Genomic DNA, 26,567 nt, shown 5'->3' with positions numbered 1-26,567 from the left:
CAGCCTCAGGTCCCCAGTGATTTTCTTCTTTTGAGTACTTTAGAATTTGATTCTGTTTCTAAGTCCTTGTCCACATTAAGGGTATGTCTACACCGATGGCGGCAAAGTCGCTGCCGTCAGATTGACCTTTCTGGATTGATTGAGCGGTCAATGAAGACCTGCTCAATCGATCCAGAAGTTGATGCTGTAAAACCACCCCCTCAAGTGGTGTAGCGCTGCATCGACGGGAACGTGTTTTCCGTCGGCGCAGTGCAGTGAAGACGCCGCGCAGAAAGGACGCACAGCAGTCGAGGGGAATTATGCAAGCTACTCTATGTAGCTTGCGTAACTCCTGTTGACTGCCGCCAAATGGCCAGGTAAGTGTAGACCAGGGCTAGCATTTATACCGGAAAAATGTTTGTTGCTCGAGGGTGTGAAAAAACACACCCCTGAGCGACATAAATTTTGCTGGCATAAGTGCTAATGCAGACAGCACTGTGTTGGCAGGAGATGCTCTCCTGATGACATAGTTACTGCGACTCATTGAGGCGTTTTATTATGTCAGCAGGAGAACTCTGTCCTGTCAAGATAACACGGCTACACAAGTGCTCTTACTGCAGCACAGTTGTATAGATACAGCTTTACCGCTGTAAGTTTTAAGTGTAGACTAGCCCTAACAAGGAAACTTACCAGAGATTATCACAGCAAGATTTCACCATTTACCAGTATGACATTCTCCCTCCCAAATAAATAGGGAATACTTTTGAAGCAATAACTTTATTTTCTTACAAGAGATCTTGGAATAATTAATGGAATTGCCTTTGGACTAAGCCTTGACCGTATCATAAAATGTACTTTTAAAATTAATTTGTTGATTAATTACGGTTTTCTATTACACCTCTGGACTGAGGGCTGCTATCAGGCAATCAGATCTGCACTGGTGACCCTGCAGAATTTCAGAGACTTCATAGGGACTCTGCATGGGTACTGGAATTTGTCTGTGTATAGCTATTGCAGGAGTTGGATCTTTTTGCTGAAAAAAAAAGTTTAATCAAGTAATCATATTAAAATGCATTACATTTTTTTTAAAGGTATCAGTTGAGATTTCCAAGCTAACTAGGGGATTTATCCACACAACGACATTAGTTTCAAGGGGTGTTGCAGGGTTAAATCCCCTATTTGGCTTTTAAAACCTCAACCACTGATTTTGGCAATTTTGTCAAATTATACTCCCATTTCCATTTGTACAGTCATGCTGCATATGGTGCCACTGTATGGTCCCAATCTGGTCCCTACCATAAGAGAAAGGCAGCAGGAGGGAGGAGGGTGCATACCTTTGGATGACTAATGCTAGGGTGGAATTTAAGTTGCATTGATTACAATCCCTAAATTTACACCTTAACATTTAGAGTTTGAAATTTCTGACTAGTTTCTTGGTGGGACAAAAAAGTCAAAACAGGACCAAAAAAAAAAAAACCCACCAAATTTTCTAAAGCTGTGGACCAAAGATGGCAAACCTTGAGGTGTGATTTTTGATCACTCAAATGAGCCTCAAGTTTGCACTTAAGAAGTCATTTGCTTAGGTTGCACACAAATATACATTATTACTGTATATACAGCAGCTATAGGTACTAAGGATCATTTTGTATATTCTTCTGACACATGCATCTTTGGGAAACCTGCCAGCTAAAGGCAAAACTCTGCCCAGATATGTGTGCACACATCCAAGGGCAGAATGGGACACCAAGCTTTGATTCCCAGAAACTGTTGGTTAGGTAGAAAACATGTAGTGTGATTTGCAGATACCAGGGAGATTTTGCTGGGCATGGGGGGTTCGAACAATTTTGTTCTGACTTAAATCCGAACAGATTGCATACAGATAAAACCCACTGCAGTCAGAATCACACCTAAGTCTTTCAGCTCCTTCCCAGAGCTCAGAGACTAATGAAATATCTGTAAACTAAAGGATCGCAAGAGTATTGACATGCAAATATCAAGGGTCACACGTAGCTTCATAGTTCCCGATATGTTATTGCCCAAACAAGTACCTTTTGAACTGAGTAAGGCTTACCGACATCAGATGTGCAACCAGGGAATTGTGTTTCATCTTGTTAGCCCAATTACTACACAGCTGGCAACAGAGTAAAACACAATAAGGAAATAGAAACGGTTAGCCTTGCAGAATTCTTCTTACTCACAGTGGGTGGGCGGGGGGAGGAAAGGGGAAGCGAGTAACTTATTTTGATGGGCTAGTAGAATGTTGTTAGCCTTTTCACTGCTAGATAATGGCAGGTGAGTTGATTTTGTTTGTGCTGTCAATTTTTTGGACAATTTTGCAAGGCTCCAGTAGGCGCTGACATCTATCTATCACCTCCTGTCTGGTGCAAAGAGAGTTTGGCCATTTCTCTAGACATATAATTAATTAGAGGAAAGGAAGGTGTTCTCTCTTACCCAATACAGCCCACACATAATACTATCAGATTGGAACTTCATATGGGTTTCTCCCTGATTATGTATACAGGCATTTTAATGAGGCAAAGTCTAGGATAGAATTATGCCTCTCACAACAAGTCAATGATATGTTGCAGATGGGAAGGAGGCAGGAGGTGACCTGCCCAAGTAGCATCTGTTGTAATTTTGAAAGACGTAATTCCTCCCCTGGCTGGCGTGCTGAGTGCGAGACCATGGCCACATTATGACAAACCTCATCTGCCAGCAGTGTTAACTGGCTCTGCTTCCCAGCTCTCATTGCAGTCCAAGTCCATCTGCATTATACACAGGTGTCCTGAGTAGAGCGAAGGCCTCTTTGCATCCTCTTCCCACCTTCTCTCCTTGCAGTCAGTGATAAACAACAAAATTATGCCCCCCTTTACACAACTCAAGCAGGATCTGCCTATCTGTCTGTGTTTCTATATTACCCCTATGTCAAAATGGTCATTTTCTCTAACTTTGGCTATTTATTTTCTTTCAACTGAATCTCCAAGGAAATATTCAAAGCCCTTGATGGAAATTTGATTCTATTCTTCTGGGACAATAATGATCCGCTAGTGACACATCCAGAACTTCAGGTCCGTTATGCTCTCAAAGAGCTCATCCTACCCAGACTGGAACTGGAACACTGAGCACATGGATTGGCCTTACTGTGCTCCAATGTAAACTTACCAGCTTTTCCTTCCCTGTGGATGTGGCAGGAGTGGAGAGGGAGCTGGCCAGTAGAAAGGGGCTCTTTCTAAGGTGGTCCATGCCACTGAACTTGATGCTTACCTGAATTCAGACTTGAATAGGGACTTATAGAGAGAAATCTAAAGAGAAATGTGAGTGGGAACCAATGAGGGCTCTTCATCTCTGAAAATTCAGCCACTTTTATTTTGGTGCCTAAATATGGATTTTGGTATCTAAATTCATTCATCTGCATTTGATATGTTTGGACAATATCAACACTATGTAAATTAATCAAACACACATAAATAATATGTTATAATGCAATGTACATATATCTTACATGTGTGCAGATAGATACGTCTGCATTGGTCACACTTACAAAGTTTCTTCTCTTGTGTGAGATATTACCAGTTCCAGCAGTATTTCCCATTTCAAGGAAGTTTTTTAAGTTTGACTATGGGAGACATAAATACAACACTGCCAATCTCAAGCATTTAAAAATCATGAGACAGCCCTCCCCCTGAAAAATCACAGGATTATTTTAAAATGCATTTGATTTTTTTAAAAATTGGGGGCAATTTGTATTTGCCTTTAGTATTTTTTGAGCCTTAGGGTGCAGTTGGGTTACATTTTCAAGCTTTGCTTTGCACCTAGTGGAGCTAGACTCTTTTTTAAACACGAAAGCTAAGATTCTCCCATATTCACATGACTCCTGGAGCTGGGACTTTAAGAAAAACACCAAATATCATAAGATTCATACTAAAATCACAAGAGTAGTCATCACTGTAGTTACATAGGTAACTAGATCTCTAGCTGTATACCTACATTTCAGGTAAAGGAATATTGTCTCACCACTAGATGGGAATAGAGTGTTTTCCATTCCCCTGCTGTATTGCCAAGAGGGTAAACCAGAAGTCTATGAGCAAATAACACCTCTGCAGCCAGGACTGTGGAGAAGTTTTGAATAAGGAATTAATATTTTGCAATGGTAAAGGCAATATTTCTGCTTCTATGGAGGAACCTCCCCATCCCTCAGCCTTGTGCTGTCACAAGACAGAAGACTCAGTGCTTCCCAATACATGAAAGACGATTACTTGTGAAGAACAGATGTTCTGTTTGATCTTTAATCGGATGGTTTTTAATTTATCCTTTTTAAAATCAAGACTACCAGTCCTGCAGCACAGTAATGATTGTGACATGAAATAGACAGTAAATATCAGGCTAAATAAACCCCACCCCAGATCCAATTGCGCAATAAAAAGATCAAAGAGGAAGGAAGCTGAAGGTTTTGTGTTTGAACTTAACTATTTAATGACAAGAAAACAATGTGACTTGTTTTACTTATGAGTAGACATTATTCACATATTTTAAAAATAGGCTTCCTAAAGATTAAGGGCATATAGAGCAATGATTAGCAACTCAGCCACCAGGAAGGGAATATTGGGCTGCTTGTTTGGTTTATGGGACTGAACATCTGGATTTGTACAGGATATTTTTTTTAAAGCCTGGTTTATTATGAGAGTTGGTCAAAAAATGGGATGAATTTTTGGTGAAAAATCTGTCCCTTTTTTCAATGAATAATTTGAAATTTCCAAAATTTCCAACTAGCTTCATGGATTAGCTTTGCTGCAAATTCTAATGCCTAATGAGAGAACAAGACTAGCTGCTCCAACCACACCAAAACAATTCAGAACCCTGACGTATTCTGGTGCATTGGCACTGCAAAAACCCAGAACCAGCACAGGGATCTTGCAGTATTCATTCAATTTTTGACCCTCAACTTCAAATGCCCAGGCATTAATAGAAAACAAGTGTAGCCACTTCTATTGCATCAAAACCCCCCACACCCTGATGCATCTTGAGATTTGCTGGAGCATGGATTTTTCTGGCCAAGTAGAAGTGGCACCATATGTTGTCTGTCTTAATAGTAAAATTTTGGAGCTTGGGGCCAAAAAAGTGGTAGGATCCAGGGACTCAAGAACTTGCATATGTATCTTTGGGGGGCTTTTGAACAGGGATGCATTGGGATCTGTATTTCTTTAGTGGAACTGGAGCAGTTGCACTCTTCTACTTAGTTGGTAGAATTTTGAGAATAAAAATCTAGCTTGATTCAGCAGGGGCGAGATGAGTGTTTTTGTGGTGCTTCTGTCCCACTTTGCGGCAGCATGTGCTAATAGCTGCTATGTTTTGTCTTTTAATAGAATTTGAGGGCATTGTCATTAAAAATTGGCAAGGTCCAGGTATCAGAAATGTGTTTTTCCAGGGATGCACTGGGGTTTCAATGTGTCCAGTGTAGTAGGAATGGCTACCCTTGTTTTCTATTTATTTCTCTTTTCAGGCCTTTCAAGGTGAGCGCCAGAATTAAGTGGCCTTAGTAGGATCCCTGCGCTAGATTCTGGATTTCTGTGGCCTTCATTTGCCGGAATGCACCAGGGTCCAGATTCTTTGGGTGCTAGTAAGAGCAGCCAGACCGGTCTGGTTAGTCTCTATAATTTAGAAGCTTGGGGCCAAAATCAGGCTGGATCCAGAAGGGTGCAGGTGCTGGATCAAGGGTTTTGCGTCATTGGGCATCAGGGTCTGGCTGTGGACGTGCATGCGCGGCAGAAGCAGCTACCCTTGTGCACCCTATTGATGGCGGTCCACCCTGGGGGCTTGCTCAGAACCTGGCTGGAGGTGGAGTCCGGCTTTCCCTTTTCCCCAGCGCGAGGCAGGGCCGCTTCTCGGGCTGCGGGGGCAAATGCGGAGCACGCCCGGCACGTTTCCCTCGGGCTCCGGCCAGCGGAGATCACTCTCCTTTTGCAAGGCGGCAGAAATGCAGGCCCGTCTCCCCCCGGCCCGGGCGCTGCTCGCCCCGGCGCTGTGGACACGCCGCCGCTGCACGGCAGCAGCAGGTCTCTGCTTGCCGGCGCTGACTGGGCGGACACCTCGCCCGGCGCCCCTGGGCAGGGACTCGAACCTGCTGACGGGCGGCGGCGCTGACTCCATCCCACCCCTGATCCCCCGGAGTTTGCTGAGCAAGGGGGCGCGGGCGGGGAGTAGCTCTGTCCCCATTGGCTCTCCCCAGCAGCACATGTCCAGGGCAGCTGGATAAAGACTCCTGTGGGCCCCCTCTGCAGCCCACACCGTCCTCCTGCCTCCTCCTCCCTTGAGACGCCTCCTCGCGCCGCCGGCACAATGAGCATAGACGATTTCGTAGGGAAGTGGAGCCTCATCTCCAGCGAGGGCTTTGAGGAGTATATGAAGGAATTAGGTAAGGAAGCCTTGGTGGGCAGAGAGATCGGAGGGGCTAAAACTCATCAGTCACCACCAGTGGCTCTGGGGGAGGGGAAGGAGGACTGGCTGGCTGGCTGGCTAGATGCTGGTACTTTTCATTCAGGATCTCCCTGGCTGTCAGGGGTGGGGGAAAGAATGAGGTTTGGTGGACTCTGCTTTTGATCGGATTTGATGGGTTTCTGCCCACGAAAGCTTGTGCCCAAATCAATGTGTTAGTCTTTAAGGTGCCGTGGGACTCCGGTCGTTTTGCTAAAAACAGATGAACCCGGCTACCCCTCTGGAACTCATCTGGTTTTTGTGACTATTGCTGCTGCCCCCTGAGAGGAAAACTGGCTCTCGCTCTCTCTCGTACACGTGTGCATAATGTATTGATATTGTCTATATACTCGTGGATTTGTGTGGGTTGGGGGGGGAAGGGTATGCAGAGAAAATAAGATTTATATTACCCCTTCCTTGGGCACCCATGGCCTAGCTCCACTCTGCCAGTTCGCCTGGGATCTAGAGCTTCCTGCCTAGTTTCTTCAGCTCTTAGGAGACGGATGCTCTGTCCAAGGTCTGCGTTTCAGTGCTTGTGCTAGGAGCCTGGGAATAGGCTAGTCAGAGAAAACGGCCATGGGATGCTGCCCCTGTTGTAACGTAGGGCTCAGGCCATCAACATGCAAGCAGCCATGCAACCTGAAATAATGCCTGAGTAGCGAGAGCTTCCCTCTCTCCTCTGCTCTCTAAACTGACCCTGGGCAGAGCACACTCTCCTGGGAAGGTGGCTGGTTTTATGCCTGCACTGGAACAAAAGGAGAGGGGTGAAGAACAGAAAACAGAATCTATCCAATGCAGAGAAAACGAACATGTGTGCATGTTAGTCTTTATTATACTGCACCTGAGATGGGTAGCACCATGAGTGTTCATCTGTGGCTTCACTGTCCAAACAAAAACATATGCTGTGACATTTATAACCTCATGGTTTGCTTAAAGTCTAAACCCCGGGACCATAATCTGCTCTCAGTTACACTGAAATAACTCAGCTGGAATAACTGGAATTACTCCAGATTTACACCAGTGTAACTGAGATCAGATTGGGAATCAATGGTATCGTCACCTTGAGTTATTCATGAACAAAATAGCCTGCCTGTTATCTGGTTTGGGAGGAGGTTTTGTGTTTTGTATTAAATCTGCAAAATCGGAGCACACTGGGCTGAAACTGACTAGAATCACAGTACTTTATATTAAAATTTCAATGGTGGATCGGAAACTTTCGTGTGTTTGTGTTCATGCTTTCAGTTAAATGACAGCCTTTGGTAATTAGTGCAACTGGGTAAATCATAGCATGGGAAGAGAATGATTTGTGTAGGAAATCCTCAACTATAACACAATTATCAACCTCACCTATTTTCTATTAAATTTGTGCTGTAATACTCTCACATGAATGTGTCTGATAACAATAGATTATCAGAAGGGGTCATATCAATGCAGCTGCTACTGGGATACAAAGTATCACTGAAGAGACTTTCTATTCTTAGATGTAAAATGGATCTGTATTTCTTAAAAGATCTGATAGTAGCACCACCAGCTGTTCACTTTCTACCCAAGTATTTTCTTCCCATTTTAACTTAATTTGAATTGCCAATCTCAAATGTTCAAAAATCACAAGATAGCCCTCCCCCCAAATCCTGAGATTGGATTGAAACAATCCTTTAATTTTCCTTTGGATTTTGCATCTTTTGGGGTCATGTTTTCAAGATGAGCTATGGGATATTCTGATGTGGGGCTCCCTCAGTCTCTCTTGTTGAAGCTGTTCCACTGAGGATAAATAATGAAAGGGTAATTGGGACAGGCCCTGGGTCTCCTGCCTGCCTTCCAGATGGGGGCCCAAACCACTGGGCTACAGTCATTCTCTCTCTCTCTCTCTCTCTGCTGCCTCCCCAGCCCCTAGGTGACTGCTTCACTGTGTATAAATACTTAAATAGTCATTGGGCCAGAGACAAAGTGACCCTGCAGTCCAGTGGTTAAAGAACCCACAGGGTAGCCCAACCAGGCCAGTTCCCCTGCTCAGCTCACTCTTTCGTTATTAATCCACAGTGGAAGGGTTTCCATCAGGAGAGATTGAGGAAGCTCCACTTCAGAATAACCCCAGAGCTCAGTTGTTAGATCACTCTCCTGAGAAGTGGGTGTGTGATCCCTGTTCAAATCCTTTTCCGGTAGAAGGGGGACTTGAACCTGAGTCTCCTACATCCTACCTGAGTGCACTAACTACTGAGCTAAACTTATTAAATGAGTGGCTCTTCCTCCAACTGTTCTGCTTGTAGCCAGGTAGGCACCTAACTCATTTCTGCAAGAAACGGTTTAGCACCTGAGCTCACTGTTGGCAGCAGCTTCCTGGTCATGGATCATTATTGCTAAGCCAAGATAGGCACCTTCCTGCAGCCCAGACTTAGGTGCCTATCTCCATGAGGGGAGGGGCTTAGCACACAACACACCCCTGTCTCGTCAGCTTCTTCCAATGGCTAGCTTAGGTGGCTCCCCAGTTAGCATGCTGGCTTTTGGGGATCACATTTGAAGACACCTGTCTCTCCCCATGCATTGCATAGGGAGCATAGGGGCCTAACTCAGGCTTTGTGGATTATAGCATGTTCCTGTGATTTTCTAGGTGTTGCGACACTGAGCACCGCAGTGCCTTTGTGGATCCAGGCCCTTCTGTTTTGGATGCAGACCTCATCACAGTAATTTATGTCCTTAACAGCTTCAGTTTGGAACCCTGCACTGTGCTGTGTGTGAAGGCCCTTTAAGACTATTCAGACTATAGCTAGCTTCTTGCTTCTGACTTACTTCAGGACACTTCTTGCGGAAAAATGTCACGCCAGAGCTCTGCACTGCCTTCCAGTTTGTTGCTAGATGCAATTTGAGTGGCTGGTTAAGAGCTGATGTATATAGCCCTGCATGATTTAGGTCCTGAGTAACTCCAAAGCCTGAAACCTGTTGAGTTAGTTGAGTTGGGTGAAACACTCACACTAGTGAGTCACTGGATTGATCAAGGGAGGACTGGAGGCAAGGTGTTCCTCTGGTCATGTGCTAAAGTCCTACTTTGTTGAATTTCAAGTCATGCTCCAAAGCTCATATTTTTTCCTTAAGCTTTTCATGCTTTTGACATTGGCCTGAAAATGTGCATTTTATTAATTGTTTACATGTGTCTAGAGTGACAGCTGAGTGTACCTTATGTAAGTTGGAAGACATAAATATATGTAATGTATATAGACTTAAATATAAATTTTATGTAAATATAAAAGCAGATTAATTTTACAGTTTAAAAAGTCAAGTGGAGAATTTTTAAAACACAGTTCACTTAGACTTGGACAGAATCTTCTTGTAACACTACTTTACAGCTCTAATTCCCCCTTTCCAGCTTTCACGCTGGTTTATGTGAATTCAGATGCTGCTTTTCAGGAGACCTGCAGGTCCTTTAGGGGGAGAAAAAGATTCAGTTTAGATCTCATGAGCATTCAGGATGAATGAGTCTGCACAATTAATTTCTCCTCCCTCACCTGGATAACTAAAAGGGATCTTCTCTCTTTGTGGCCTTAGTGTTTAACTGTCCCATCTGACATGCCGTTGCTCTTGCTCTGTAGGTGTAGGTGTGGCCATGAGGAAAATGGGGAGCATGGCCAAACCAGATGTTTACATCACCAAGGATGGAGATACAATCACCATAAAAACAGAAAGCACCTTTAAATCTTCACAGCTCAGCTTCAAGCTGGGTGAGAAATGTGAGGAAAATACATTAGACGGCAGGAAAGTTCAGGTTAGTATAAAAGTCTTTCTATTGAATAAACCCAGTCCACTGGAGTGGCTGGCTTACTGACACAAATGCTATTTAGGGGCCCAGTTTCTTCCACCGTTACTCCTGCTGAGTTAATACCCTGCTCTGTTGGCAGTTGGGTGCCCCTGCCATCACAAGCCCCATTGAAATCCATCAGTTTTTATGGACTAACTTGTCTACAAATGGGACAATGCTGAAACCAAATGAAGCCTGGTATGTTAATCATTTCCATATGTATGGCAGCTGTGACGTACCGTATGGTAATAAAACTGGCACTTCCGAGCCCATGTTAAAAATACCTAAAGCCACATTTCACTTACTTTGGAGTTAATGTCCAAAAAACCTTTGATTTTTAAAGGGAGCAGGATTTGGTCCTACAACTAATCTGATGACCCAATCTCTCACATTTGCGTAACAAGTGGATGGAATAACCTATATAGGGAGTAAACGTGACTCAGACTCCATATTCCCCAACTTTACAAGTCACTTCCAACTTGACTGAGTAAAGGGACTATCCATGGGCGGAAGTGCCTGAGGGTGAGGGAAGATTATTCCCTCTGCATAGGATTCTCTCAGGCCAATTATCTCTTTGTGTGAATGCTGGCCACTCGCCAAGACCCTCCCACACCTCATCTGCGCACTGGCAAGGACACATCTGCCTAGTGCAAGATTCAGAAATAGATGATACAAAAAGGCAAAGCACATGCATGAGGAGATAAACTTGGCATACTAAGCAGGTTTTGTCCACTTAAATTCTGCATGCTGTCCAAGTTCGGTTTCACATAGAAATATGCCAAAGCAGTGACTGAACAAATAGTAATTGAAGAAGAACAGGAGCCATAAGAAATTTAGGGTGAAATCCTAGCCCTACTGAAGTCAATGGCAAAATTCCCATTGACTTCAATAGGTCTTTGGAGTAGAGCATGGAAGTATATCACCTCCATCAAAGAGACTTAGTAAAATATTTAAGTCTTGCTTCTCTTTGCAGACCATTGTCACCTTAAATGGTGCCACATTGACTCAGCTCCAGCAGTGGGATGGCAAGGAGACCACAATAACACGGAAGCTAGAGGATGGGAAACTGGTGGTGGTGAGTGCATTCTTACATTCTGATCATTAACTACTGCAAGGCTGTAGACTACAGCAGGAATCTAACTTTAAAAGAGACTTGAAATCTATACTCAACTGCCATCTATGTTCCTGTGTTCTGCAGTGATTTAGCCTATGCACTACTGAATTAATTTCTTTGTTTTCTAGGAATGCGACATGAATGGTTGCAAGTGTAAAAGAGTCTACCAGAAAGCATGAGAACATTGTCTCCATATTGGGTTGGAGCTTGCTACAAACCAGCTCAGTTTGGCGAAAAAAGCTCCTCTATGTGCCGTTTTTAACTTTTTCCCCTGTTTTGTAATATTTCAATGGACTGCATAACTGTGTGCGATCATATTTCAAAGCCATGATGTACTTTTCTGAACAGGTGTGGCTGTTAAATAAATATTTCAGCTATATGAAGTGAAGCTGTTGTCAATATAGTGGAATTTTAAAGGGTTTTTTTTCCAAGTGAAGCTTTATAAAAGCTCATTACTTATGCAGAGAAACCTAAAATAAGTATGAAGTCAAAGATGATTGGGGTTATCGTCTCACTGGAATGGTAAGGTGTAGTTAACAGCAAACTGCATTTTGGTTCATCTATTCATATTTCATTGATGATAAAGGCAATAAAATCATATCAACTAGAGCAATCATTGTTATAGGGCAGAATCTTTCCAACTGCTTTAAATTGATGCCTGTTGCGAAGTCAGTAGAGTTGAATTAGTAAAAACTGGGAGGAAAATTTCATCCGTTGTGTTTAAATAGCTAACCACAATTTTAATTGGTTGCTTTCTGGTGAGAATCAACACCCCCTAACCCAAATAGTCAGCTGATACACTTAGGTGCCAATAGACATGCTAGAACTTATGCAAGTGCTGAAGTGCTTTGCTGAAAGGAGGCCTTAATATGGAAATACACTTTCTGTTCTGTTCGCCTTTTCTCATTAGCAACATTTTCTAGCAACATTTTCTTATTTCCTTTTTAGTAAGTTTTGAAAATCCAAAACCATGAACTACTGAAATATTTCCTGAAATTCAAAGCCTCCATTTTACTTGCTCAAAACATTTGGTAATGGAGTTTATATACTTACAAGTGCAATAATAAATTATCACAAATATTAATGTCTTGGTTATTATTTTTATAATAGTTAGGAAATGGTCAAAACAGATCCTATGAAATTGCTATTCTCCTACAAACTGTAGATTGTTTAGCTATTAGACTAGACTAACTTGTCCTGAAAGCTAAAACTGGCTGGCAAAATTTTTAATAGGATTATTAAATAATAGGTTCAGAAGAACCTATTGGGTCATGTAATCTCACCCTTTGCATTTTGCAGAACTAATCACTACCTTATTCCTACTGATGTTTTAGCTAACCAGTGCAAATACAATAGCCTGTTGTGCTAGCCAGATTTTCTATGTGTTAATATTACCCAATATGGAACCTAAAATTTTCCTTCCATAATATATGAAGAAATGGCCTAAAGTTGACTTCTTGTGATTTTGTGAATAATCCCCCTCATTTACATTATCTACAGGTATTTATAGATGGATCAAGGTTCTCTCAGATATTTTTTCTAGACACACTCTTCACATATGTTTCGCATTTCTTTCTTGATGTCTTTTCTGGAACCAATCTTCGTATAAATGTCTCAAAATGTAATTGTAAATGGGGAATCATCACTGAATGGGTGTGTTTCTAGTGGGGTCCTGCAGAGATTGGTTCTTGGCCCTACTCTATTTAACATTTTTATCAATGACTGGGAAGAAAACATAAAATCCACTGATAGATCTTGCAGATGACAAAAATTGAGGGAGTGGTAAATAATGAACTGGACCAGTTGCTAATACAGGTTGCTTGGTAAGCTGGGTATAAGCAAACAATATGTGTTTTAATATGGCTAAATGTAACTTGTATACATCTAAATACAAAGAATATAGGCCGTACTTACCCAATGGGGGACTCTGTCCTGGGAAGTAGTGACTCTGAAAAAAACTTGGAGACTGTGGGTGGATAATCAGCTGAACATGAACTCCTAGTGCAATGGGGTGGCCAAAAGGGCTAATGCAATCCATGGATATGCAAACGGGAATTGCGAAGAGGAGTAGAGAGGCTATTCTGCTTCTGTACTTGGCACTGGTGCTGGAATCCTGTGTCCAGTTTTGCTTTCTACAATACAAGAAGGATGTTGATAAATTGGAGAGGGTTCAGAGAAGGACCCTGAGAGTGATTAAAGGATTAGAAAATATGTCTTATAGCAATAGATTCATAGAGCTCAATCTATTTATCTTGACAAAGAGAAGATTAAGGGGTGATTTGATTACATTCTATAAATACCTACATAGGGAACAAATATTTAATACTGGGCTCTTTGATTTAGCAGAGAAAATTATAACATGATCCAATACCTGGAAGTTGAAGCTAAACAAATTCAAACTGGAAACAAGGCATACATTTTTTAACAGTGAGAGATAATTAACCATTGGGACAACTTAACAAGGGTCTTGCAGGATTCTCCATCCTTGACAATTTTAAAATCGAAATGAAATGTTTTTCTAAAAGATGCTCTAGGAATTACTTTGAGGAAGTTCTATGTCATGTGTTATACAGGAGGTCAGCCTACAGGATCACAATAGTTCCTTCTGCCCTTGGAATCTATGAAAAACAGCACAATATGATTGCTCATGTGGGATCATTGCTTTATTACTTTGTTGTTTGCACTGCTAACACCACATAACATTTAATTGTTCACCTTTCATTTGAATAGAAAAAAGGTTTCCATGTCTTGGGACATCTGTTTCTTTTGTGATGAAGTTACTTTTGATGGAGTAGGACACAAAAAGCTATTTAGTTTTGTTCTACAGCAAATTCCAGGTGCCTTCATAACAGTAAATAGGTTTTGATGAGAAAATGTGATTTCTTCCTGGCTACTGGTCATGTGAGTTATTTTACTGTAATTATATGGTTATGGCAAAACCACCTCATTTCGAAAGAAGAGGATGATTTAAATGAATACGGCTGTAGATTTAGGGCTGGAGTCTGCTAACCCTTATGCATATGCTTAACTTTAAGCATGTGAGTAGTCCCATTGACTTCAAAGGGAGACTTAAAATTAAGCAGATGTGTAAATGTTTGCAGTGTTAGTGCCCTAGAAGACTAGATAGTAGTGTTGAAATGGCACTTATGTTTGAGTTTTGAACTGTATGGTTTGTAATACTCAAAATTAGAAAATCAAATTTCTTTCCACACTGCTTTTATTCTCCATTTAATAAGCTCAGGTTTTCTCTTTCTTTAATAACTCCCATGCAAATATGACATATTGTCTTCAGTGCTAAAGTGACTGATTTTGTCTTTGACTATTGACTAATTATCTCTAGTTCTCCACATCACAGAGGATGGCTACAAAACTAGGAGCTGCACAAACAAATCAAAACCAAGAAATACAGCAATATCCAGTATTACTTCATAGCAGTACTGAAGAACTTAAAACTTATAAGGCAGTCCTGGCATATCACTGTGGTTCCATCTGCATGATAATTGGAGGGGCAGAGAAAAAGTCTTTTTTAATTTTTTAATTTTTTGTGGCTGTGGGAGAATGGCAACAGGAAAAGGAACAGACAGTGCTGCTCTGCTTATGATTTCACAGTCTAATTAAATAAACTGGCATCAGTTCTGTGATGGCTGGAGGAGCAGCCTGTGATATATTAGCGTCAGCAATTAATTGTGATCAGCTCAGAGACTGGGGAGGGAAGTCTAAGCTCTTCAGAGTATTAGCTTTTGTGGAATGTTATGCATATAATCTCGATACTTCTCAGTCAGGCTACCTGTCCACTCAAGACATGAGAAGGGCGCTAGGACTCAGGTAACATCATCCATGGTAACTGTAGGAGGAAAAATTCAGTCATCCTAGGGAAAAATGAGTCATTGAATACCAATTTGCATTCCTTCAATTTATAAAATTTGTAAAATATATGATTGTTCTTTCCACTAGGAGTAAAAAAAGTGAAAGTTTATATCCAAACTATGTCCAATACACCCACTTCTTCATAAAGCAATTCACTCAAAGTGACTCATTACTTCTTTAAGTTAGAGTGTCTGAGTAACTGTCTTGCCACATTGGAACGAGTATTTCCCTCTTCAAGTTTGCAAGCATACATATAAATCATATAGTATACCAACTATTCAAATACTGCACCAAAATTCACGTAGTGCAGCACTTTCCCTGAAGAAGCTGTCTTTACATTTGAAAAGGGTTTCTCTTCTACCCAGGCATGATTTGGAAAAACAAGAAACTATATGGTAGGCTAGCTCTAGACATGAAATTTTATAATTGCCCTCTTCTCTAGTTGGGTGAGCTTTTGTATTGGCAGCCTTCAGTCCTGTGCATAGTTGACCAAGTAGATTACTCTTGCCAGGAGGAGGAATAATTTGCCTATAATGAAGGTGCATGGGTCCATGTTAACATTCATTAAATGCCCTTTGGCCTCTCAGCTCAGTCCCAGAATGTCCTCTAGTTTTTTACCCATGGAAGACTGGTGGAGAAGTATCTCCCGCAGTTTTGGAGAGAAGTCAGAATTCAAGCAGACACATTTTATCCCATGATTCATCATTGCCCGGTTTTGGCTTTTCAGCCCTTTTCAGCCCTTCAAACCAGAATTTGTCCCATGGGGCTTAGAATTTATTTACTTTTCTTTATTAGAGAGATAAAGGTAAATTTATTTGTAAGTGTCAAAACACAAAAGTGTTGTGACTTCCCTTTGTTTCCTCATTCAATTCTCACTAGCAGATACTTTTAACTACTCTGAAGATATTTACAGGTGAAGTCAAAGTCAGTCAAAAGACAGGTATAAAGTTTTAGCTATAAAAGGAATTAAATCTAATTTGGAATCAGTTTCAGATACTGTCTTTCAAAATCCACTGAACCCTAATTCTTCTACTTAAAGTTGCAATTAAAAAACTAATAAAAAATTCCATTAAGCATAGTAATATACTGTAGAACCATGCCGTTATTATGCTAATGTTTAATACTTAGTGAAGGGCTGGACTCTCTCACCTTCACTCACGTTGTCTAGTACTTTACTCCACAAGTAGCCCCATTGAAATTATCAGTTGAAATCAATGGAGCTACTGGCTCAGTAAGGTGCTATGTTACACTAGTAGATGTGACTGAACCTGGCTCATAGTTTTCTGCAAATTCAAAAACCTAAACAGAAATTAAGGGCCAGCTGGTGATTTTCAGCCATGGCTTGCATGATGGCACTGAATAAGGAGAAACCATGCTGCAATGTGAACCCAGGGAAGAAATCTGGCCAATTGCCAGTATTCATCCTGCGGTTCTGAGGGAGTGCATGATGGGCCCTCAGTCCCCAAAGCCAGTAGAACAGAGCAGCGTGTACTCCCCTACTCCCATGATGGCCCAGAACTAAAATCTGCTGACCAGCATTCCCTCATCCTGTCCTCCCCATCTTTTGGAGGTGTTAGTTCCCAGAAACTCCGAGAATGCAAGTACTGTGATTCTGCCTGGCCTTCCAGCAGGCCTGGAAAGTTGAGGACTGGAAACAATTTGGACTTCCTCCTCACCCGATGCACGCAACTGCAGGGCTGGACACAATCTGTCCTTAACTAATTAACTTTTTCAATAATCCTGGGAGGCCCATAAGTAAGTATTATCTCCATTTCATAGATGGGGAAGGCTCTCAAATGATTTGTCCAAAAGCACACAAGAAGTCACTAGGAGCTGGTGGGATTAGAACACAGGAATGCCTGGCGCCCAAGCCTGTGGTCATCTCTCCAGACCATTCTCCATTCCCCAAAAGCCTTACTTAAGCTTATACAACCTCTTCCCATCAATTACCCAATTCATGCAAGAACAAGTCTTGAGAGGGGTTGCTAGGCATCTCTCTCCTCTTCTGTTTAGGAGGTATCGAAGAGATCTCTTTTGCAGAATGACATCTCCCCCAAACATCTGATTTCTTCTTCAGTGGTATCTCCAGCTGTATCTCCAGTGTCCAGTATCCTCTTCAAGTGAAAATCCATTCTCCTGCTCCGATCAGCCAGACTGAGTTCTCTCTTTTCTGGGCCCATTGTATTTACTGTGTCAAAATATAGTAGCAGTCTGAGGCTTTTCAATAATTTAGGGTTTGTCTACAAGGGGACACCCAGGAGAGTTAATCCCTTACTTTGGAAGTGAATTAAAATAAACCAAATTAAGGCCACTTTAATTCTAAATGAGAATGTCCACACAAGGGCTTAATGCAGTTTAACTAATCCGCTTTAAATTCACACTTTTAGGCGATGTCTACACTGACGGCGGCAAAGTCACCACTGTCAGATCAACTTATCTGGATCAACTGAGTGGTCAGTGAAGACCCGCTCAGTCGATCCAGAAGTCGACGTACTAAGACCACCTTCTCAAGTGGCATAGCGCTGTGTCGACGGGATCGCGGTACCCGTCGGCTCAGTGCAGTGAAGACGGCGCGCAGAAGAGAAGCAGGACGGGAAGTTGATGGGAGTTATGCAAGTTTTTTGCATACTTTGTGTAACTCCGGTTGACTGCTGCCAAATCGCAGAGGTGAGTGTAGACATAGTCCAAGTTAATTTGGAGTAGTTTTCTTTAGTGTCTTCATGTAGACAAGCCCTTAAACACCAGAATTTACTGCAGAACTGATGACTTATTTTTTGGAGGCGGGGGTGGGTTAGGAGTAGTTCAGTCTCTACACCCGCTCAGACCTGGGGCTTTCTGGGTGATGGTAATGTATATGCTAATCTGTTTTGTGAAGTGGACTGCTGTTGATCAGGAGCTAAGATCACCCAATTTACCAGTGCATTGCTCAGCCCTTAAGTATCACTTAAAGCCTGACCCAAAGCCCTCTGAAGTCAGTGGGGGAACCTTCCATTCCATCAGCGGGCGTGGCCTCAGGCCTGGAACCCTATTTTAGGGTACATCTATACCACTGCTGGGTGTGTGCTTCCCACCGTAGATAGACAGACACGTGATAGCGCTGCTCGTGCAAAAAATAGCAGCAGAGCCAGGTGCAGCACGGACGGTGGTTTGAACCAGCATCCCAAGTACATATCCGGGGGGGTCTGGGCATGTTTGTGCTTGGATGGCATCCTTGAGCTGCTGCCTGGGCCACACTGCTATTTTTAGTATGCAGACTTGAGCAGATCGAGTGCACGTCTGTCTACCCAAGCTGGGAAGCACTCGTGCTATGGGCTGTTCAAAAGCTTTGATATTGTAAAATGTAGCATAGGGGAAGCCTTTAATGTTCTTTCCTGGTTTTTTCTGAATCAGGTGATGTAAACAATTCGACACAATTGGAGGCGAAAGGAAATAATCAGTTACTGTTTCAATTTTTGGTCCAATATGTTGGCCATGCTAACTTTTAACAATAGAGAGAGGAGAATGGCATTGCTACTATATTCTTCTTAATATCTTGCCTGTCTCTGTTTTATTCTTGGAGTAAAATAAAACATTAGACTAGCATGTGGAAATGAATACATTGTATTCTGCCAAAGTTATTCCAATTAATTACTTTATCACAGGGAAAACATTTCCTTTACATTGTGTAATGGCCTTGGATAATATCAGCATATTTCAGTAGGAAGGATATTCAGTTGCATCTTACAGTGACACTTCACTGATAACTCCATTAGTGTTATGAGTGTGTACAAACAAGGAAAAAAGCATTTATAATCCAATGTCACATACTATGTTAAAAATAAAAGCGTTGATTGAAACAAAGCACACTGTACAGACTTAAATTCCTTGTGTCTTCACAATAATTTTGTACTGCTAGTGAGAAAGCTATAAATACTTTTCTTCATTGCCCGTTTCCAATGGGCTTGGTCCTCAATAGGACTTGTAAATAAAATTCAGTTATTTTTCTTGATTGCCCATGCAAAGTGACAGTGCAAAAATGGCACATACTTATTAAGAAGAACTGCTTCCTATGTGCATTCAGTCGCATCTGCTTAGTTTAGTGGAAAAAAAGTAAGATTTGACTCCTTCTTACTGCAATGAGTCCGGGAGAACCAACGTAGCTCTGGAAAAGCCAACTGCATTTTTTTAATAGCTTGAGCATCATCAACTGAGTTAATAACTTCATTCCAGTTACTGTGGCCTGTGGGACTCTCATGACTTCATTGGTTGCCTATTGAAGGCAATAGGGTTGTGCTTGGTGTAACGAGGACAATGCGGTTATATAGGCATAACTGAGGGCAAGATTTTCAGATGCTTCAGTAGTGGTGTTAATGCACAAGCCAGAAAGAACAAGCTCACATCCTTTAATGTGATTTGCATCTGTAGGGTGTAGTTCATAGACACAGTTCTTATGTGGCTTGTGATTGCTAGTTACAGGGCTAGTATTTATATGGCTTAATCCTCACACTAAAATAGAAACTGCTCTTCTGGAAAGCTCATCTGTAGTTAAAGAGTTATTCATTCATTTGAAGACTTACTCATAGCACAAAAAGGTACCGCATTTTACTGGACATTCAGGACCAGATCTCACAATTTCTTCTTTGCAAATATGGAATATTACAATTGATGCCTCTAGAAACAAAGACTTTTACTCTTCCAGGAAAAATCAAATCTGAGAAATTTCTCTTCAACAGGGAAACGACTGTGGATTTTTTCCAAATCTGTTCCACCCACTGATAAGATTAACACCCTCTATAATACTAAGACTTTCTGAAAGGAAGACAATAGATTGATTAAGGTGTAAATGTTTTTATTTTATTTTTCTTATATATACTAAAACGGAAATTCAGATGATTTTTTTGTCAAAAGAAGAGGATTTTAGCAACTTCAGAACTTGTTGAACATTTGCTATGTAGCTTTCAATGGCATTTCTACCTGAAAAGAAAGGATCAGAGAAATAATTTGCAAATTGCACACGGAGGTTACTGTCTCCTTACTGAGATTTAATCTAGATATTAAAACACCAACTTTGAATGTAATCAGCCATATTTTGATCTCAATTACACCACTGTAAATTGAGTGTGACTCTATTCAAACCAGTGGAGTTTTCTGGATTTACCTGGTGGTCCTGAAATCAGAATCTGGCCAGTTTCCTAATTTCTTGTTTCTATTTTTCAGTTTAATAATATTTTGATAGCTTCTTAAAATGTACATTTGATACTGCAAGGACAAGAAGATAATGATCCTATAATCTCTGGTATTTCATTATTTTTCCTTCTACACATGGATCAAATTTATATGAATGTTACATTCATTCATGAAAAGAAAAAAGAAAAGACTAACCACTTTTACAGCTTTATCTGTTGCAGTGTTACTTCCTGAGCCCTACCCTAGATCCATAGGCTGGTGACAGCCTCCTGCTGAGGTCACACCTCGATCAATGAGTCAGCTCCTTTCTCAGTTGCTCCATCTTTCCTTCTCACTCTGGCTACACATTTAACTCACCTATATGGCCCTGCCTTTTCCTGCATGTCAATTCCTTCTGGACTTGTGCAATCCATGCTGCTGACAATGAACCATCCCAGCCACCAACGGGGTCTCAGGTCAAGCTGCTTCTAGTCTCAACTTCCCTTTACTCTCCAGGGCTTTATATAAAGAGTCCGCTCCAGGGCCATTGTGAGATTCCAGCAGGGTTCTAGATTTGCCCTGCCAAGTTCCCATACACTAGCCTGCTTCAGGTGACAGACTGATGGCATTAAAACCCACAGAATGACTCTGCTGCTCTGACCTGATGGGTCAGCGTTTCTTGGCTTACTTGCAAGTCTGAGGCTGTGGAAGGAGAAGTGGAAGAATGGAATTTGGAGCCAATTAACGTATTCAACTTCCATTCCTAACTGTTTTTCCATTTTGCAGAGGAAGGCATGAGGAAAGTAAGGTGATCCTTGAGCATAGCCCCAAAATCAATTGCATTCCTTTTTCTGTTAGCAAATATTTACCCTGTCTCGTATCACATACAACTTGTACTCTAGTTACTATATGAGATTAGAGTTCTTCTGCCCACCTCAGATAAAACATTCTCTTCCTTATAAGCCTTTCAATGAAGGGACACCTGCCAATGAGTGATGGACCCTGGGATAATCAAATAGAGTTAAGACAGGTAAGTCAAAGTAAGGTGATCATTCACAAAGATTGAGAGCAATTGGCAAAAACTATCTTTAAGGAGTGACATTGAGAACTTTCAGTCCTGGGCATCCTCAATACTCCTAAAAGATCATGGAGTTACTGTGATCCAGAGTTTCTCCACTGGTTGGACAAACTTACAATAGAATTGACATACATTGTTTGAACAATATGTAGGATTACATTTGTGGTAGGTGTAGGCAGGCTGGATAGTCACAGGAAATAGGCCAGCAGTTAACTGGGTTTTAAAAGGGAATCCCTTCTCTTTCCTTCATGCTTTGTCCTCCAGTTCAGGAGATTCTGTCCATTAAAGCATACATGTGAGTGTCCTCATCGTGTTGATGAAACTCAGTTATCCATAACTCCTGGGCCTCTCTATTGGGGCAAAATCTGTTTGTAAGGCAAGCTCCAGTTTTTCGGGTTAGCCTTTTCATTTGCTGGAAGACATGCTGTAGAGTAATATAGCTCAGTCCTGCAACAACGCGAGGAGCCTGGATAACTGTATCCAATTATTTGAGCATCAGCCTTACCACAGAACGCAAACCTCTTTAATCCCCCCTACTCATCTCAACATGTTTTTGTAGCTGGAGCTCTTCATTGATAGATGGTGCATCTGATTCTGCTGGCTCTGGCACAGCAAAAACATTTGTGTCGGTCTCAGTGGAACATTGAACTGTGTCCAAGAGTGTTTTTGTTCCACCCCTACAGTAACTAGTTCCTCACTAGATTTTGTTTAACCCTTCCTTTTTTCCCCTCTGTCTACACCCCCTACTTCCTCTTCCTTTACTGTCTTGTGCATTACTCTAGGCCTTAACCACTAGGTGTCACAAGAACTCACATCAAAGCCAGAAATGACTGAATGGTCAACTGTTTTAAAGTGTTTTCCTGGGAATCTTGACATTTTCCTCATTGCAAAATAATAAGCCAAGCATTGGGACACAGGATCACATAAAAATGAGCAAATTCCTAGATGGGGCAATATAGACAAGGTATACTGTAAAGTGTTACGTATATGGCTAGATCCATAATATTATCAGGCAAACCATTGGTCAAGCACAAAAAGTGTGTCTTTCATTATCAAGGTTCCTGAATTCAATAAATGTGTAATGGATGAATACATTGAATGTCATTCAGCAAATCTAGAGACTAAATCTAAAGATAGAAAAATGTGCTGGCAAAAGTGGATTTACAGAAATATATTATAGAAAAGATCAGCTATGGATACACCGTCACTTAAGAAACACAGTCAGTCAGATCCTCAGTCAACTTTCAGGTAAAATGAATGGAATCGCTCTCTTTCTATGGGAGTTTTACATCAACTGAAAGAGATATTCCTAGCTTCCCAGCAAGGAATTGACTGGATCTGGGAGGGTCTGTGATATCAGACTTTCACTCTTTTTGTATAGAAATTATATATTAGGTCAGTTTTAGAGATTTTAAAAATATATTTGTTATATTTCTGCCCCTCCCCCCAGTCCTATAAAGTTTGTATTTTTGAATCCCAAGATAGATATTTCCTTTTCTAAATTCCCTTTTTCCTTTCAAAATTTCATTCCTGATCTGCAGGACCTTAACACACACACACACACACACAGAGCCCTGATTCTTCACTGTAATATGGATGGCCAGACCTCTGTGCCTGGGCAGAGCCCCCTGAATTAAATGGGCTGCAGTACAAACACAGAGGATCATACTGCAGGAAGGAGCAGAGCTGGGTGAAGGAGCAAAGAGCAGAAAGGGCACGTGTAAACGTAGTCCAGCTATGTGCCCGGCTAGGTGCTTGTTGTCAGATTACAAACGAGAGGGTCACACACTTTGTTGCTTGTCTAGGCCAAGCTTATTACACACACCAGGGGCTCCTTACATCCCTCCATTCTTCCCCTCTCCCCTCCCCTCCCCCCACAAGCTCCCCGTCTGACACCTTCCCATTTCCTTTGTTTCAGGGACACCCTGCAACCACCCCTCCAACATGATAGGGATTCTATGTCCCCCCATGCTCTTCTTCCTCCACCCCATACCGTTGTGCCCCTTTCTCCACCTATGCCAGGAGCTCTGTGTGCTCCCTCATTCCCCCTTCCCCCATGTCCTCTTTCCCCCCATGTCAGGGGCTCTGTGTGCCTCCCCCCATTCCCATGTATCATTGTGCCCCATTCTGCTCTCATATCAAGTGCTCTGTGAGCTCCTCCTTTCCTCCATGCTCCTTATTCACTCCATTCCATCCTATACCAGGGTCCCCCATTCTCTCTCCATGCCAGTGGCTCTGGGTACCCCTCTTTTCCCTCCGTAACAGGGTCCCCCATTCTCTCTCCATGCCAGTGGCCCTGGGTACCCCTCTTTTCCCATCCCCTCTGTCATTCTTTTATTTGTGTACGGGAGATAACATAAGGTGCCAGCATTTTCAACTCTACTGGGATGATGGGCAGAATTGAGATGGGGAGATGCTGTCATGCTGGAAAATGCTACTGGTTGCCATCAACTGGCTCTTTGATCTATAGTCATTTATAGACATGTTACAAGAAGATCCACATCTCCCACTTTTAATATTCTGATTTTCACCAAAATCAATAGGGTTCTGCCCATTATGCTTAGAACATTCCCTGAAATTTTGGAATTGAATAAATGCAGTGTTCAAAAGTTATCACATTACAACCAGACAAACACACAGAGAAATGCCCTCAAGTGAATGTAGGACCTCACGTCACTTGGCCAAATAGATGAATATCAGAAGTCTGTAGAGGTTAACTGTACAGCCATTTTAAGCTGGCAGGCATCATGATAGAAGTGGGCTTTGAGGAAGGATTTGAAAAAGGGTAGTGCTTTCTGATTATTAGGTGAAAGATAATGGCTAAATTCGCCATTGGGACAACTCCTTTAACTTCAGCAGGGTTGTGCCATCTTATGGCAGTGAGTAATTCGGCCCAAAATGTACTGTAGCATATATGGTGACCATAAACGCTTAGTGTTATTAGTAACAATTTGCATCACAATCTATAGTATTTCACATGGTGTTGCAATAATCTAAACTGTATTCATATTTAGAGCATAATCCCAGCTAATGTTTCTTCATCAGTCTATCACATAAGCAAGCTCAATTACTTATGGTTTTGGGAAACTAAAGGGATGAATCAGTCACTTACAGCACCACTAATATGAAAGCTAAAGTGGATTGCAAAGAATTTTGCCAGTTGTACTTGTATTTGCTGGTTGTGGACATGTCCCAGGCCAGTCAGGACATGTGCAATTACCAAGATAAGGTTTTAAGCAATGCCAGTTATTCTTGTGAATTTAAATATATCTTTGAATGATTTTGGTAGTCAAGAAAGATTCTGGAGACTAAAGCTCTCTTGTCACAGAACAGGTATTTCACTGGCAGAGACAGTGCAAAGCTCCCCCTGCCACCTTTGTGCCTGAGCCTTGCCTTATGGGTTAGGCTTTGTCTCGGGGTGAAAGAGTAGTTCACTAAGTAGCCTACAGTAACTGAAATGAAAATTAATGTCACATTCTGTTCCTGCTGGGTTGTGCCACCTACAAGGATTCTGTTTTATCCATAATATTTCCTCCTCATAGGGCTCATTGCAGGATCACTCCACCCTGCAGGATTGAGTTCACATAGCCCCTTCTACAGATAAATCTCAACTCACTTGTTTATCATTATCCTTATATTACAAATGAGAGAAAAAGACCAGAGAGGTGAAGTGACATGCCCAGGGTCACATGGCAGAACAGTAAAAGAATTAGGGGAAAAAAACCAGTAAGTTTAGTTTTTCTTAGGCCAGTTCCCAACCCACCAGACCACGCTGCCTTCTGTAGCTGTATTTGGGTGGATATTTATACATATAATATGAATACATATTACAGATTGCTTGGGAAGGCAATGTTGTAATATAGGCAGAAAAGATTTGCCAATCACAAGAACCAGTCAAGGCAAATGTCAAGAAAATGCAGAGCCCTGAGTTCATAGGAAATGCAATCTTGTATAATGAGAAACCAACATGATGAGTCACTTGAATTTTGTAAAGTTTGAGAAATATTTAGTCTATGCCCTAAATAGTGCAGCTAAGTAATAGAATGCGGAGCCTGATTTGGAACTCTGCTGACATTTGCTTCGGGGAGTGATAAAGAGAAAAAATTGTATATGAAGCTCCCACAGTCCTTCAGAAAAGAATCATATGCTGAAAAATATATAGCCAAATAAGTCCTTGATATTGCTTTCTCAGTGCCTGGCTATCATAATTTAGTATTGCAAATACATTGCACAAAAAGAAAAATGAACAGAAGAAGGGTAACTCAGTAGAAAAAGATCAATGTTAAATTCCCATGTTTAAATGGGAATCTGTAATGATTTTTATTGACAAAGTTCATACAAAATGGTCAAGATTGTCTCTGTTATCCATCCTCCCTATTAAGCAACAAAAATTGGCAGCTCCCTTCTATTGGGAGATAGATGAAAACAAGATCATGCTACTCAGAGCTTGTGAAAAAATGGATCAAAATTTTCATGAACATTTTCACAAAAATCTCCTTTTATCTTTTTTTTTTAAATGTATTTATTCTCTTTTAACCACCTTTATAGGTGATTGAAAACTGGGATGAAGTTTTTGACAAAAATGTTTGAAGATTTTCATCCATCTTTTATGTGCATATTTGAAATTTCCATGGAAAATATTGTTGAAATGCTTCCACCAACTCTAATATAATCTCTCTGATATGCCAAAGAGATGGAGAACTGTTCCACGTGGATCTGGGGGAACCAAATAATGAATTCAAATAAATCTGAGCAAGCATGTAGCGTGGCCAGGCTGCTCACAATTGTGTCCATTTGCCCTGAAAGTGTGTGATAGAAAGGAAGGATGACTCAGTGGTTAGGGCTTGTGTGTGACACTGGACAAGTCACTGAGCCTCTCTCTGCCTCAGTTCCCCATCTGTAAAATACAGATAGCAGTGCTTTCTTACCTCACACGGGTGTATTGAGGTGCTCTCAGATATGCCAAAGAGATGGAGAACTGTTCCATGTGGATCTGGGGGAACCAAATAATGAATTCAAATAAATGTGAGCAAGCATGTAGCATGGCCAGGTAATGGGGGCCATATATGTACCTTACATAGATTAAGGGAGAAGGTGAAAAAGGAGGAGAAATTGGGCAATGG

At 41.5% G+C, this 26,567-nt stretch overlaps 1 protein-coding gene across 1 annotated transcript; it reads left to right on the top strand.

The window, feature by feature from the left end:
* Window positions 1-6,234: 6,234 nt before the first annotated feature.
* LOC137156794 (fatty acid-binding protein 5-like) lies at window positions 6,235-11,733 on the top strand. The gene is made up of 4 exons (XM_067553831.1): window positions 6,235-6,391; window positions 10,035-10,207; window positions 11,214-11,315; window positions 11,483-11,733. The coding sequence occupies exons 1-4, from the start codon at window positions 6,316-6,318 to the stop codon at window positions 11,531-11,533; spliced, it is 402 nt and encodes a 133-aa protein (XP_067409932.1). The 5' UTR covers window positions 6,235-6,315; the 3' UTR covers window positions 11,534-11,733.
* Window positions 11,734-26,567: the final 14,834 nt, after the last annotated feature.

This window comes from Emydura macquarii, unplaced genomic scaffold, assembly GCF_026122565.2.
Source record: "Emydura macquarii macquarii isolate MOO-44397 ecotype Brisbane River unplaced genomic scaffold, CSIRO-AGI_Emac_v2 contig_1477, whole genome shotgun sequence".
Lineage (NCBI taxonomy): Eukaryota > Metazoa > Chordata > Testudines > Chelidae > Emydura > Emydura macquarii.
The sequence above is the reverse complement of the archived record's forward strand: the minus strand, read 5'-3'. Positions and strand labels throughout refer to the sequence as shown.

Coding starts and splice junctions, on each gene's coding strand:
- LOC137156794 (XM_067553831.1), top strand. CDS start 6,316: ATGAGCATAGACGATTTCGTAGGGAAGTGGAGCCTCATCTCCAGCGAG. Junction 10,208..11,213: donor TAGACGGCAGGAAAGTTCAG/GTTAGTATAAAA, acceptor TTCTCTTTGCAG/ACCATTGTCACCTTAAATGG. Junction 11,316..11,482: donor AGGATGGGAAACTGGTGGTG/GTGAGTGCATTC, acceptor TTTGTTTTCTAG/GAATGCGACATGAATGGTTG.